This window comes from Alligator sinensis, unplaced genomic scaffold (genome assembly GCF_000455745.1).
Source record: "Alligator sinensis unplaced genomic scaffold, ASM45574v1 scaffold79_1, whole genome shotgun sequence".
Lineage (NCBI taxonomy): Eukaryota > Metazoa > Chordata > Crocodylia > Alligatoridae > Alligator > Alligator sinensis.
In genome coordinates, this window is record NW_005842706.1 from 287,180 (window position 1) to 301,873 (window position 14,694).

The 14,694-nt window shown below is 45.4% G+C and overlaps 1 protein-coding gene across 1 annotated transcript; it reads right to left on the reverse strand.

The window, feature by feature from the left end:
* Positions 1–5,208: 5,208 nt before the first annotated feature.
* LOC106722802 (olfactory receptor 11A1-like) lies at positions 5,209–8,223 on the reverse strand. The gene is made up of 2 exons (XM_014524905.1): positions 8,128–8,223; positions 5,209–6,171 (listed from the first exon to the last, which is right to left on the reverse strand). Exons 1-2 carry the CDS (start codon positions 8,221–8,223, stop codon positions 5,209–5,211), a joined length of 1,059 nt encoding a protein of 352 aa, XP_014380391.1.
* Between the last annotated feature and the right edge of the window lie 6,471 nt (positions 8,224–14,694).

The following is a 14,694-nucleotide window of genomic DNA, read 5'->3' on the forward strand; positions in this document are numbered from 1 at the left end:
GCGTGTCCACTTCTCCCCATAGCTTTGTGTCATCTGCAAACTTGGACAGAGTACATTTCACTCCCTCGTCCAAGTCACTGATGAAGACATTAAAGAGTATCGGTCCAAGGACCGAGCCCTGCGGGACCCCACTGCCCACACCCTTCCAGGTCGAAACTGATCCATCCACCACGACTCTCTGGGTGCGACCCTCTAGCCAATTCGCCACCCATCGGACTGTGTAGTCATCCAAGTCACAGCCTCTTAACTTGTTCACCAGTATGGGGTGGGATACCGTATCGAAGGCCTTCCTGAACTCTAAGTATACAACATCCACCCCTCCACCTGTGTCCAGGCGTTTCGTAACCTGGTCATAAAAAGAGACTAGATTGGTCAGGCACGATCTGTCTGCCACAAACCCATGGTGGTTTCCCCTCAGCATAATTTGTCCTGCCGGGTTCTCGCAAATGTGAGCCTTGATAATTTTTTCAAAGACTTTGCCAAGGATAGAGGTGAGACTGACTGGCCTATAGTTGCCCGGGTCCTTCTTCCTCCCCTTCTTGAAAATGGGGACCACATTGGCCCTTTTCCAGTCCTCTGGGACATGGCCCGTGTGCCAATAATATAAAAAATAAGCCCAGTTCTCTCAGTCTTTCCTCATAAGTCACGTCCCCCAGGTCATTGGACTCTCTCCAATTTGTCCACATCCTTTCTGTAGTGGGGGGCCTAAAACTGGACACAGTACTCCAGATGTGGCCTCACCAGTGCAGAACAGTGGGGAAGAATCACTTCCCTTGACCTGCTGACAACACTCCTACCAATGCAGCCCAGGATGCTGTTAGCCTTTTAGGCAACAAGGACACACTGCTGGCTCATATTCAGCTTGTTGTTCACTGTAAACCCCAGGTCCTTTTCTTCAGAGCTGCTGCCCAGCCAGTCAGCCCCCAGCTTGTACCAGTGCATGGGATTGTTCCATCCTAAGTGCAAGACTTTGCACTTGTCCTTGTTGAAACTCACAAGATTTTTTTTGGCTCAATCCTCCCATTTGTCTAAGTCACTCTGAATCCTAGTCCTACTCCCCAGTGTATCTACTATTCCCCCCACCTTGGTGTCATCTGCAAACTTACTGAGGGTGCACTCTATGCCATCTTCCAGGTCTTTGATGAAGACACTGAACAAAACTGACCCCAGGACCGACCCCGGGGGCACTCCACTTGATACCAGCTGCCAACTAAACATTGAACCATTGATTACTACTCTCTGAGCCTGATGCTCCAGTCAGTTTTCTATCCACTTTATGGTCCATTCATCCAGCCCATACTTCCTTAGCTTGCCTGCAAGAATGTTGTGGAAGACCTTATCAAAAGACTTGCTAAAATCAAGGTAAACCACATCCACCAGTCTCCCCACATCTGCAGAGCCAATCACCTCATCATAGAAGGCAATCAGGTTGGTCGGACATGACTTGCTCTTGGTGAATCCATGCTGACTGTTCCTAATCACACTTTTTTTCTCCAAGTGCTTCAAAATGGATTCCTTGAGGATCTTCTCCATGATTTTTTGAGGACTGAGGTGAGGCTGACTCGTCTGTAGTTCCCTGGATCCTCCTTCTTCTCTTTCTTAAATATGGGCACTATGTTTGCCCTTTTCCAATCATCCAGGACCTCACCTGGTCACCATGAGTTTTCAAAGATGATGTCCACAGCTCTGCAATCACATCAGCCAACTCCCTCAGCAACCTTGGGTGTTTACCACATGACCCAATGGACTTATACATGTCCAGGTTTTCTAAGTAATCCCTAACCTGTTCTTTTACCACTAAGGGTTGCACACCTCTTGCCCAAACTGTACTGCCTGACGCAGTAGTCTGGGAGCTGACCTTGCCTGTGAAGACTGAGGTGAAATAGTTTTGATTTTGGGCTCTGCTCCAACTCTGCCAGCCCCACGGAGCTCAACATGGCAGGAGGAGGCAGAGTGCAACCCTGGCTCATCCCACCTCCTGCCTGAGCTCCATGGGGCTGGCGGAGCTGGTTGGAGCGCAGCCCAGTGACAGGAGGCCTGGAGAGCCAGGGCTATGCTCCGACCTGCTCCGCCAGCTCCATGGAGCTCATCCCAGTGGCAGGAGGCAGGGAGAGTCAGGGTTGTCCTCTGCCTCCTGCTGCTGGGCTGAGCTCTGTGGGACTGGCGGAGCTGCTCAGAGCACAGTCCTGGCTCTTCCGGCCTCCTGCCACTGGGCTGCTTCAAAACTCTAAATGTTTTAAAACTTTTGAAATGTTTTGAGTGCCCTCATTTCATTTTGAAGCTGTTATGAAGCTTTTTGTTTCATTTCAATTTCACTGTTTTGAGCTCAAAACGTGTTGAAACAGCTTGAAAATGAAACACTCAGTGAAATTTCACACAACCCTACTTGCTAGTCTTCCTGTACATTGGGATGATGTGCTCCTGCATTCTCAGTAAGGCTTCCTTAAAGTATAGCCTGCTCTTGTGGACTCCTTTCCCCTCAGACTGGCTTCTCAGGGGATCCTGCCCATGAGTTCCCTGAGTGAGTTAAAGTCTGCCTTTCTGAAGTCCAGGGCCCTTACTCTGCTGCTCTCCATCTTTTTTTTACTCAGGATCCTGAACTCAATCACCTTGTGGTCACTGCTGTTAGGGTAATGACTGTGCAAGGACTTCCCATTCATCCTGCTCGTTTCCCAGGCTCCATGCATTTGTGTACAGGCACCTGAGTTAAGTAGTTGATTGCCCTGATTTCTCAGGAAATATGAAAGCACCTCCCCTGATCCCCGCTTCTGCTTGCTCTTCCTCCAGGTCTCCCACTTCCCCACTTACCTCAGGGCTTTGGTCTCCATCCCTTGGTGAATCTAGTTTAAAGCCCTCATCACTAAGTTAGCAAGTCCATCTGTGAAGATGCTCTTCCCTCGCTTTGTCAGGTGGTTCCCATCTCTTTTATGGGAAAGCAGCATTTAAAAATCACACTGCAGGGGCCTGAACAAACTAGAAAAAGTGTAAGGTAGGGGTCTACTGTACTCTCCTTTCCCTCATAGTATTATTCCTCACCAAATTAACCAGTTGTTCTCCATTATTTTCCTATTCTATGGTCCACTTCTCAATAGAAATATGTTCTCAGGAACCTCTCAACCACATCCATAGTCTTTCAATCACCTAAAGCTCATTGGAATCAATGAAAGGATTTCCACTGATAAAACTGAGTTTTGGACCAGGACCTTAATTATTGAGAAGATGAACATGAGTTTTATGCATTGCATAATTTGTATTTAAAACCTCAAAATATGGCTCAATCATTGTTTAGACTTAGCGTGCTGACACTGCCTAAGGCTAAATTTAATCCAAAAGATGCATATTGAAAACTGGCATTGGAAATCGTGTATAGCACAAATATTTCACGATTTAATTTTCACTGTGGTTGGGTTATGGTTAAGTGATATGATGTGGGTCTGTGTTGGGCAGCCACTATTTTTGCACCCCTGCTCCCCCTGTCACAAAGCAGCACTCAAGGTTGCTTCTCTGTTGACCCCCCTTTCAGTTACACTACAGTATCCATGACTTAACTCTCACCCCAATATACACCTTTACATACCAGGGGAAATTCATATGTCATTCTATAACACCATCACACTCCCTTTACCCAGCAAGGACAATCCTCTAAGTCACCTGTTACATCACATATCACCCCAGTGCCCCAGGAACCACCCTAACTCACCCTGTCACCCCGTCACATTCCTCTTATACTCATACCAGTCATAATAACCCTACATGTCATACCACACCAAGATCTCTCTGCAAGTCACAGAGAGTTGTCTGTGTTGTCAGCCCTTTACACTTTACTAAAACCCAAGGAATCATTCATTACTTTCTCTGTCTCTCTATCACTTTTTTTTTCACTCCACATACCATTCATAGCTTAGGCTGTTAGTCATCATACTCCTTGTACACACACACACACAATCCCACTACTCACCCTGTCTCCTCATGACACTGGAGACAATACATAACTCATTCTCTCAGTCCACGCCTGGATAGTGTCTAATGCTCTCTGTGTCATACTCCCATGTATCCAAGTAGGCGATCCTGAGCTGAGGGTAGATATAAACGGATAGGTTGAGAGGTATGCACACACACATAATTCATAATCATAGTTCATATATTAACATTATTGAAGTGCATTTCAGTGCCAAGAAACATAATGATATAACTAACACTTTTTATTAAATCATCTTCCATCACTCAAACACACCATTTCAAACACTTGAGAAGTTTGATAGAACCACTACATTTACATTCAGAATCAAAGTATTTTGTAAGTGTGTAATTGCTTTTTTCATTTTCCCATTACCCCTTTCAACATTACAGTGGTCTTGGAGCCTAACAAATGCAACACATGCCACTTCTGAGTTAGATGTGGGGTCTTCTTGTCAATCGGAAGCTTCCTAATTCACTGGGATACTCATATGTCTACTGTTACTCCTGTAGATCCAGATGTCTGCTGTTAAACCAGTCACCCAAATAACCCTGTATGCACACTGTTGCTCCTGGAAAAGACTCAGGAATACCTGTGCATAAGAAAGAGTAATTTGCTGGAGATTCATGTCTCTGTAAGCTCTCTACATCTGAGTTTGTGAAATGAGATTTACAAAGGGAGTCAAACATTCAACGTTGATAGAATCTGGGGGCCTTCCTCTCTTATGCCCCCTTGAAAATATCAGCCAAGGTGAGCAAGGCATTTGCTCATACTCAGAAAGTATAAATTCTCACTAAAATGTGAATGAATTAATGAAATTGTTTCTTTAATGTAAAATATACAGCACATATAATAGACTTTGTGGCATCAGGTGCTTTCATCTGGCATACCTTAGCAAATCAATTGCATCACTGCTATGTGTAAATAGATATAGTTAAGACACCTTGAACCAAGTTTCTTACCAAGGAAAAATGGCTTTTTGTAAGCATTGAGCTTTCAAAAATAAACTGCCATGAGTTTAAAATAAATGTTTTCTACAAAATTTCCAAGCCGCCCTGATAACATGGGAAAAGGAGGTTAATAATGAAAAGGAGCTTTCTAATGAGAGCTAACTTCATGCAAGATCCGTTGTGTATTCAGGCCATGTAGGACTAGCCACATCAACCAAGATATATTGGGTGCGCTTACATTGTGTGATGAGTCATGATTTCCTCCATGTCATGATATCAAACAAATTAACTCATTTTCTGCTATTCTTTTCTGAGAAGCCCAGTTTTCCTAAAAGTTTTCCTCAAGGCCTTTCTTACCTCTTTGTTTCTCAAGCTGTATATAATGGGGTTGACCATAGGAGTTAATACAGTGTATAAAATGGACAACATTTTGTTCAGGGATTTTAATGCAGCAGTGTCTGGTAGCAAATAGACAACAATTAGAGTTCCATAGAAAATAGTCACGACAATAAGGTGAGCGGAACAGGTAGAAAATGCTTTTTGCCGCCCAGTGGTTGATGGGATTTGCAGGATGGTGCTCATGATGCAAGCGTAGGATATAAGGATAAAGAAAAAGCCAACAACAGTGAACACACAGGAAAGTATAAAGGTCACGAGTTCCATTACACTAGTGTCACTGCAGGACAGTTTGATCAATGGGGTGAAATCACAAAAGAAATGATCAATCTCATTCGGGCCACAGAAAGTGAATTGGGACAACAAAGAAGTTGTTACTGTGCTAGCCAGAAAGCCACTAACCCAGGACCCAGAGGCCAGCTGGAGGCAGAACCTCCCATTCATCTGACTTGCATAGTGCAGTGGCTTACATATTGCAAAGTACCTATCGTAAGACATCACAGCAAGGAGAAAACACTCTACAGCTGCCAGAGAGCTGAACACATTAAACTGCGCAATGCAGCCACTGACAGAAATAGTCCTGTCCCCAGTCAGGAGGCTGGCCAGCATCCTGGGCAGGATGGTGGAGGTGTAGCAAGTCTCCAAACAGGACAAATTCCCCAGAAAGAAATACATGGGGGTGTGCAGGTGTTGATTAGCCACAACCAACAGAAGAATGAGGATGTTCCCAGTCACGGTCATCACATAAATCACTAAAAACAGCAAGAAGAGAAAAATGTGCAGATGAGAGAGACCTCCAAATCCCAGGAGGATGAATGTTGTTACTGATGTTTGGTTCCCCCATTTTGTACTGGCCAGGAAAGGATCCTGGGGAAGGAAAACAAATTTTCCATTAGGCTGAGGATTGAAAGATTGGAAGGAGTCATGCCCAATATTATGTAAACTTAATTTGCGTGTGTCAACATGTTTCCTCTTTCTTGTAAGATTTTGACTCTGATGCTCCTAGAGGGCCATAGATTCACACATTCATAGATGCTAGGGTCAGAAGGGACCTCAACAGATCATCAAGTCCAACCCCCTGCCTGGGCAGGAAAGGGTGCTTGGGTCAGATGCCTATCCAGCCTTCTCTCAAAGACCCCCAGGGTAGGGGAGAGCACCACCTCCCTTGGAAGCCCGTTCCAAATTTTGGCCACCATTACCATGAAGAAGTTTTTCCTGATGTCTAGCCTAAATCTACTCCCTGTCAGTTTGTGACCATTTTTCCTTGTTACCCCAAGAGGCACCCTAGTGAACAGAGTATCTATGGTTCCTTCTTATGCTCCACTAATGAATTTGTAGGTGGCCACAAGATCACCTCTCAGCCTTCCCTTGTGGAGGCCAAAGAGGTCCAGGTCCCGTAGTCTCTCCTCACAGGGCTTGGCCTGAAAACCCTTAACCATATGAGTGGCCATCCTCTGGACCCTCTTGAGGTTATCCACATCCTTCTTAAAGTACAGCACCAAAAACTGGATGCAGTACTCCAAGTGCAGTCTGACAAATGCCACATAGAGGGGAAGCATCACCTCCTTGGATCTTTGTCATGCATCTGGTGATGCATGATAAAGTGCGGTTAGCTTTGCTGATGATTTTGTCACATTGACAACTCATGTTCATCTTGGAGTCCACTATGACTCCGAGATCCCTTTCTGCTTCTGTGCTGCTGAGAGGGTCATTTCCCAGCCAGTAGGTGTGCTGCATATTTTTATACCCTAGGTGCAGCACTCTACATTTGTCCTTGCAGAACTGCATCCTATTGCATACTTCCCACTTTTCCAACCTGTCTATGTCTTCCTGCAATCGTTCCCTACCCTCCAGCGTGTTCACTTCACCCCACAATTTAGTATCATCTGCAAACTTATCACAAGTTTGTATTTTGTGATATCCAGCCAAGCATATCACACGTTTGTATTTCCATAATAAATGTGGCCTGGCTTTACTGAAAACTAGTAGTGGCTATATTAAACTTCAAACTCAAAAGGCACATTTATGTCACTTTATAAGTTAATCAGGCAAGACATTCATCAGCATCTAATGACAGACAGAGAGAGATCTCTGTCTATTTTGCAGCTTCCCCACTCATAGTCAAGCTTGGATAGCATTATTTTCATCTCCTCAATATGAATTTAGATTTTACCTTCCCCCACCTCATATTTACATGTAGTCTTCATTATGACTTCATAGACTCTGAAGAATGTGACTTTTTGTTCATCATGGCCAAAGAGGATTAAAGGAGAGAAACGTAGTGACCCTTGTAGATGTTTCTCCTTTAACAATTTATGAAGAGGCAGACAGATACATAGATGGCTGACTCAGACAGATCTCTGGCAATATCACAGTTTTCCAGGTTGTCTTTTCCATTAAGGAATTCCCAGAGTGGGTTATTCTGGTTTTATTAGCTTCATAGCCATGCACTGAATTTAGTTTTCTCTGTTTATGCCCTTCTTACTTCAGTGTATTTCTTCATGTGGACTTAACTTCAAATGAGGATTCAAGGAGCCGTGGGTGAAATATTCCATTCTAACATCTACCTGACCTCTGGCTAGAATTGACCAAAATAAACCTGGAGCACTCTACCTCAACATCCCCCTTTTGCCTTTGGTACAATGTGTCTGAAATGTATCTAGTAACTTATGGTCCCAACTCAGGATGTTGTTTCAGCCTGTGCTTAACCTTTACCACAAAAGTAGCTCAGGAACCTTAAAGGTGATGATGCCTATGTCTTATATTGTTAACAGGCTTCTGTATTTCCTGAATCAAAATCTCCAAATCTATTAATTGCTTTACCTTTGAGAAGGGCGCATTCCCAGCTGGAAAGTCTGTTGTGATCTCTTCACTGTTTGTACCAGCACTAGAATATGGTTTCTGTAACCCATCTTCCATCTTCTCCTGCAGACACCTCAAGCTTTTCAAGAACAACACCTACATATGCTTAAATCCATGCCTCAGTTTCCTACCTGGAGACACTCCTATCACCTGCCATACAGTGTTGTTCCTTTTCTGAATTCATTATATATGCTTTGTCTGGAAACAGCAACCTCTTTTCAGGTATCTGCTTATTGCTCAAAATGATGATAATCTCTGGGACGTTGCTTTGGGATTTGAGTGCCTGCTCCCCTCAGGCTGCTTTGAATAGCTCACACAGCCTAGAATAAGAAAAAAAAAAACAGTACTAGAATCTAATAGCTATCCTGAGACAACTGATAGGCAGCTGCTGTTCAGAGGGTGATGACAACCTGGCTTCTGGATGTCAGGTATTTCCAGCATATTTTACCCTGGACAGCCCAAAGACAATGAGGCCTTCAGATTCACTAGGCACTTTGGAACATTATTCACACCTCTAAATGCATATATAAGAAGAAACAGTTTTTCTGAGAAGAACTGGAAAAGAAGGCTTATCCATATCTTGCTCTGTAACTTAAATAACGGTTATAGGGTAGCATAACTTACCTTGCAACAAAATCACATTCCCTTTGGGAAGTAGCTGTCACCCAAACATGGTACTCTTACATGGCAGGAACCATTCACAGTTTACCCTCTTACATGTGTCATCCTCTCTTATATAATCAGGGCAGGGACTGTTCACAATCCAAACCATGTAACACCATCACACTGTAGTCACACGCCATAGACCATCCATCTGTCACTTCATTTTGCTCTACCTACACTCCATGGATTGTCCATAATCCAACCTCTTATGACATAACACATCCCTTGCACACCTGAGACCACCCATATCTCACCATTTCACTCTTCAGACTCTCTTTATTGACCAGGGAATATCCAGAACTCCCCCAGCCACCCCATCACATTCTTCTTTCAGAAGAGGGACAATCCATAGTTCCCATCATCAGTTCTGTCTGGGGAATTTCCTTGTCACCTTATAGTGTTCTCCATGCACAACAGGGACCATCCAGGCTTCACCTTCTCTCCTCATCACCCCCCTTTTATACATGACTGACCATCCATAACTTGCTCTGTGACACCATCACACTCCTCTCATTTACCACCCAGCATCTATTATTAACCCTCACCTATCACATTTCTGTGCAAACCAGGGAGCAGCATAAGTCCCTTTGCTACCTCATAAGTGTTAGTTAATTCAGAGGCTGTCTTAGGATAGTAGGGAATACCCCAAACTAAGGACAACTTTCTGTTCAGATTCACCCCAGAATCTTACAATAATTGAATGATTAACTACAATTTTTAACATTTAACATTTTCTAATAATACTAATAAACTAGTAAACAGCAAGAGGACATATTGCAATTTGGGCTGTTTCCTTTGCTGACAGAGTACAGGGCATATATATAGATATTCAATACACAACACTGTTCCCCTATAGATAAGGTTGTCCAATAAGTATTTGGGCTGGATGGTTCCCATCTAATGTGGCCCACTTCAGGGGTAACACCCCTTTCACTGGCAATGGCAGTAGGCTTCTTTGGGTCTTCTAGAGTAGCTTCAGCAATTAGAAGTGTTGATAGATCCAAAACAGCATCTCATGGACTCGTAAGAACTGGTTCCAATAGCCATGTAACACCTTCTGGTATTGCAGAGGTAACTGACTCATCTCCACATTTAGTCAATATTAGGGCTGTGTGAAAGGAAACTGTTCCATTTTGCCTTGAGTTTTGACAGTTCAATGAAACAGTGTTTCGCATCAAATTTCATTTTGAGTTGAAACCGCTGTTCCATTCCATTCCATTGAAACAGAAGGGCTGTTTTGATGTTGTTTTGACCATTTGCTGGGGATGGAGAGTCAGCCCAGCTGGGCTGACTTCCCATCCCTAGTGCTAGATCCTGCTGGGGTGGCAGCCCAGCTGGGCTGCTTTCCCATCCCCGCTAGATCGTGCCCAGGGGGGGAGGCAGCCTAGCTGGGCTGCTTCCCAGTTCCCCAGGCTAGATCCCACTGGGGACTGGAGACAGTCCAGCCGGGATGCCTCCCAGTTTCCCACATGATATCATGCCAGGGCTGGGGGCAGCCCAGCTGGGATGCTTTCCCATCCCTCAAGCTAGATCGTGCCCTCGGTGGAAGGCAGCCCAGCAGGGCTGCTTCCTGGTCTACCATGCTAGATCACGCCAGGGGCTGGAGCCAGCCCAGCTGGGCTGTTTCTGGTTTCCCACACTAGATCGTGCCAGGGGCGGAAGGTGGGCTGGGCTGCCTCCCACCCCCAGCGTGATCTAGCGCAGGGGATGGGAAAGCAGCCCAGTTGGGCTGCCTCACTGCCCCCTACTGGATCTTGTGCTGGGGGTTGGAAGTCAGCCCAGATGGACTGACTTCCCATCCCCAGCCTATGGTCCAAACATTTCAACTTTTGAGGCATTTCGACCAGCCTCATTTTGTTCTGAAGCTATTTCAGTGACCTTTGTTTTGGTCTGATTTTGCTGTTTTGACCTCAAAATTGGTTGAAACAGTGTTGAAATGAAACAGCCTCAGAAATTTCGCACAGCCTTAGTCAATATGTCTGCCAAGTGTCTTTCCATCTGGAGTACTGATTTTATATGATACTAGCCCTGTAGCTCCACCCACTGTGGCCCAGCTTCATAGTTTCAGCTGAATACAGGTTCATCTGGTTTGAAGGATCTTACAAGTGAAACCTTCTGTTTCTTGGAGAACTGGATTTCTTGCCTTCTCTGGAATTTGGCTACCATATTTGGGTAAAGCCTATCCAAAGAAGTTTTCACCTGGTGGTTCCTTAGTAGATCTGCTGGGCTGTAACCTGTAGCACTGCATGGGTTTATATGCTGCTGTCATAAGAAATTAGCTAATTGTTGGTTACAATCACCATCAATGATTTAGCTTCAGTACATCTTTTCTAGTTTGGACCATCCTATCAGCTTGACCATTTGATGATGGGTGGAATGGTGGGGATGCAGTGTGACAGGTAAAATTCCTTCCCATAAACTTCTTAAATTCTTCAAAAGTTAATTGGACATCATTGTCAGACACAATAGTATATGGAAGATCATGTGTTGTAAACAGTGTCATAAAACTTGATTACAGTGTTTGAAGTCATTGAAGCAATGGAAACAACTACCAGCCACTCTGAGACAGAATCCATGACAATAAAGAATATTTTGCAAATGGCCAGAAATTCTTTGTGCCGATGAGACTATGATGTCCTGGTTACTTCACATGGATGTACTGGAGTCTTAGCTAGTGTATGGCATGTAGTTTGGCATGGTTCACATGTCTTTGCTATTCGCTCAATGTCAGCATCCATCTTTGGCCATCAGGTATAACTTCTGGCAAGAGTTATTATGCAAATAATCACCAGATGTCTTTCATGGGGAGCATCAAGAACTCATATTCTACTTAATAATGGGAACAACCACTTAGTTAACCATCATGGGTGGAGAGTTTTATGTTTTCATACAATGGATGGTTTAAACTCATCTGTGACCTTTTCTGAGGGCCATTCCCTCCATACTCATTTTAGTACTTAGGCTAACGCTTGATCCTTAGCAGTCATATAAGAAATGTCATCTCCCTGGAGAGGAGGATCAGAAGAAGATTCCAGCATCAGAGCTGTGGAGTGCAGAGAAACAGAGAATTCAGGACAGGACACTGGCAAATGACTCAGTGCATCTTTGCTGGCTATTGACATCCCAGGGTGCTGCTGAAATTCAGTCATAGGCATTTAAAAGAAAGAACCAATGAAGCATATGTGGTGAAAAGCTTTGTAGTGTTTATCCACTCTGGATGAATAATCCTAGCAATGGTTTATGAACTGTCACAATTGTGAATTTGAGGCTGTTTATGTAATAAAGGGTTTTCTTAATCTCAGAAACAACTGCAAAACTTCCTCATCAATCTGGCGATAATTCCTTTCCATTTTATTCATAGTTAATGAATAGTAGGCAATGGGAGCTTCATGTCCATCATTCTGCTGGTGACTGAGGACAGCCCCCACTCTGTATGGCTAAGCATCACAAGTAAGCAGAAGTGGCTTCTACTAGCACACTGTCAAATGACAATAACTTTCATAGATTTCATAGATTTCATAGACATCAGGGCTGGAAGGGACCTCGGAAGATCATCGAGTCCAGCCGCCCGCCCCAAGGGCAGGAAGTCAGCTGGGGTCATAGGATCCCAGCAAGATAAGCATCCAGTTTCATCTTGAAGGTGTTCAATGAAGGCGCTTGAACCACCTCCGGTGGCAGGCTGTTCCAGACCTTGGGGACTCAGACAGTAAAGAAATTCTTCCTTATGTCCAGCCTGAAACGATCTTGAAGTAGTTTGTGACCATTCGACCTCGTCATCCCTTGGGGCGCTCTGGTGAACAAATGTTCCCACAGATGCTGGTGGTCACCCCTGATAAACTTGTAGGTGGCCATCAGATCACCCCTGAGTCTGTGCTTTTTCAGGCTAAAGAGCCCCAGGGCTCTCAGCCTGTCATCGTAGGGGCTGCTTCCCTGACCTCTGATCATGCGTGTGGCTCTTCTCTGGACTCTCTCAAGCTTCTTCACATCCTTTTTGAATTGTGGAGCCCAAACTAGCTTGTGGCCATTATTTCTTGTAACCCCCTTCCATAGTGCTAGCCAACATAGCACTGCCGAGCCTATAAGGATGCTGCGGGTTTTTTTTCCCAAGGTGGAGAACCTTGCATTTATCGGCGTTGAACACCATCAGATTCTCGTCCGCCCACTTGCTGAGCCTGTCCAGGTCAGCCTGGATAACCTGCCTGTCTTCTGGTGTGGATGCTTTGCCCCAAAGTTTGGTGTCATCGGCGAACTTGGCCAGTTCTGATCGCTTCTGACTCCAGTGTCCACATCATTAATGAAGATGTTGAACAGTATGGGTCCAAGGACAGAGCCTTGGGGGACCCCACTGGTCACAGGACACCACGATGAGTGACTTCCATCGATTACTACCCTCTGGGTCCGACCCCGGAGCCAATTTTCCAGCCAGCGGATCGTGGAGGACCCAAGGCGACAATTGGCCAGTTTCTCCAAGAGGCGATCATGGGACACCAGATCGAAGGCTTTTTTGAAGTCAAGATATATGACATCAATCTCTTCTCCCTTGTCCAGGTGATAGGTCACCTGGTCGTAGAAGGAAATGAGATTGGTCAAGCAAGACCTACCCGCAACAAACCCGTGCTGGCTATCCCTTAAGATGTTGGCGTCGGCCAGTCCATTAAGGATGGCCTCTTTAATAAACTTTTCTAAGATCTTCCCCGGGATAGAAGTCAGGCTGATGGGCCTATAGTTAGCCGGATCCACTTTCCTCCCTTTCTTGAAGATAGGCACCACATTGGCCTTCTTCCAGTCTTCGGGCACTACACCAGAGCGCCAAGAGTTTTCAAAGATCCGTGCTAGAGGCTGGGCTATGATGCTCGCCCGCTCCTTGAGTACCCTGGGGTGAAGATTGTCAGGGCCAGCTGACTTGAAGGTATCCAGCTTCTCAAGATGTTCCTTCACAAAGTCAGCATTAATGGAGGGCAGGGGATCACCCTCACCCGGACTTCCCGGCCCTGTAGCGGGCATGGGCGTCCCATGGGACTGATGAAAGACTGACGCAAAGTATCTATTTAATAGGTTGGCTTTTTCCTGGGCGTCAGTTGTCAGTTGCCCCATCTGGCTCAGCAGGGGTCCAATGTTGCCTCTGCTTTTCCTCCGGCTCCCCACATATCTGAAAAAGGACTTCTTATTGTCCTTGATGCTCAAAGCTAGCTGGAGTTCAGTTGCAGCCTTGGCTTTCCTGGTCTGCTCCCTACAGGACCGGACCAGTGCAGAATAATCCTCCTTGGAGGTGACTCCCATCCTCCATCCTTTGTAGGCCTTTCTTTTTAGCCTCAGGAGATCTGCTAGGTCCCTGGAGAGCCAGGGGGGCTGCTGTGCCCTCTTGCTGCCTTTCCTCCGAGATGGAATAGACTTAGTTTGTGCATTGAGGATCGCTCCCTTGAGGAGCAGCCACTCCTCTTGAACTCCCCTCTCCCCATGGTCACGGTCCCTTAGGGCCTCACTGACAAGCCTCCTGAGCTTGTCAAAGTCGGCTTTCCTGAAGTCAAAGACTTGCTCGTTGCTGACCGATTTGCCAGCTTTTCGGCGGATGGTGAAGTTGATCAGCTCATGGTCGCTGTCACCCAGCTTCCCATCGATCACTAGGTCGCCGACTAGGTCATCCCCAGTAGCCAGTACCAGGTCGAGCAGCGCTTTGCCTCTCGTTGGCCCATAGACTTCTTGAGTCAGGTAGAGGTCATCCACGCATGAGAGGACTTCATGTCATTAAAAGTCTCCTTGTGTAGTTTAGTCCATTTTCATGTGGCATCCTTATCCAGTAGATGATGCAAAGGCTCAGCACCTGTAGCCTTGTCTTCTAGAAAAGAATGGTAGAAATAAAGTAGA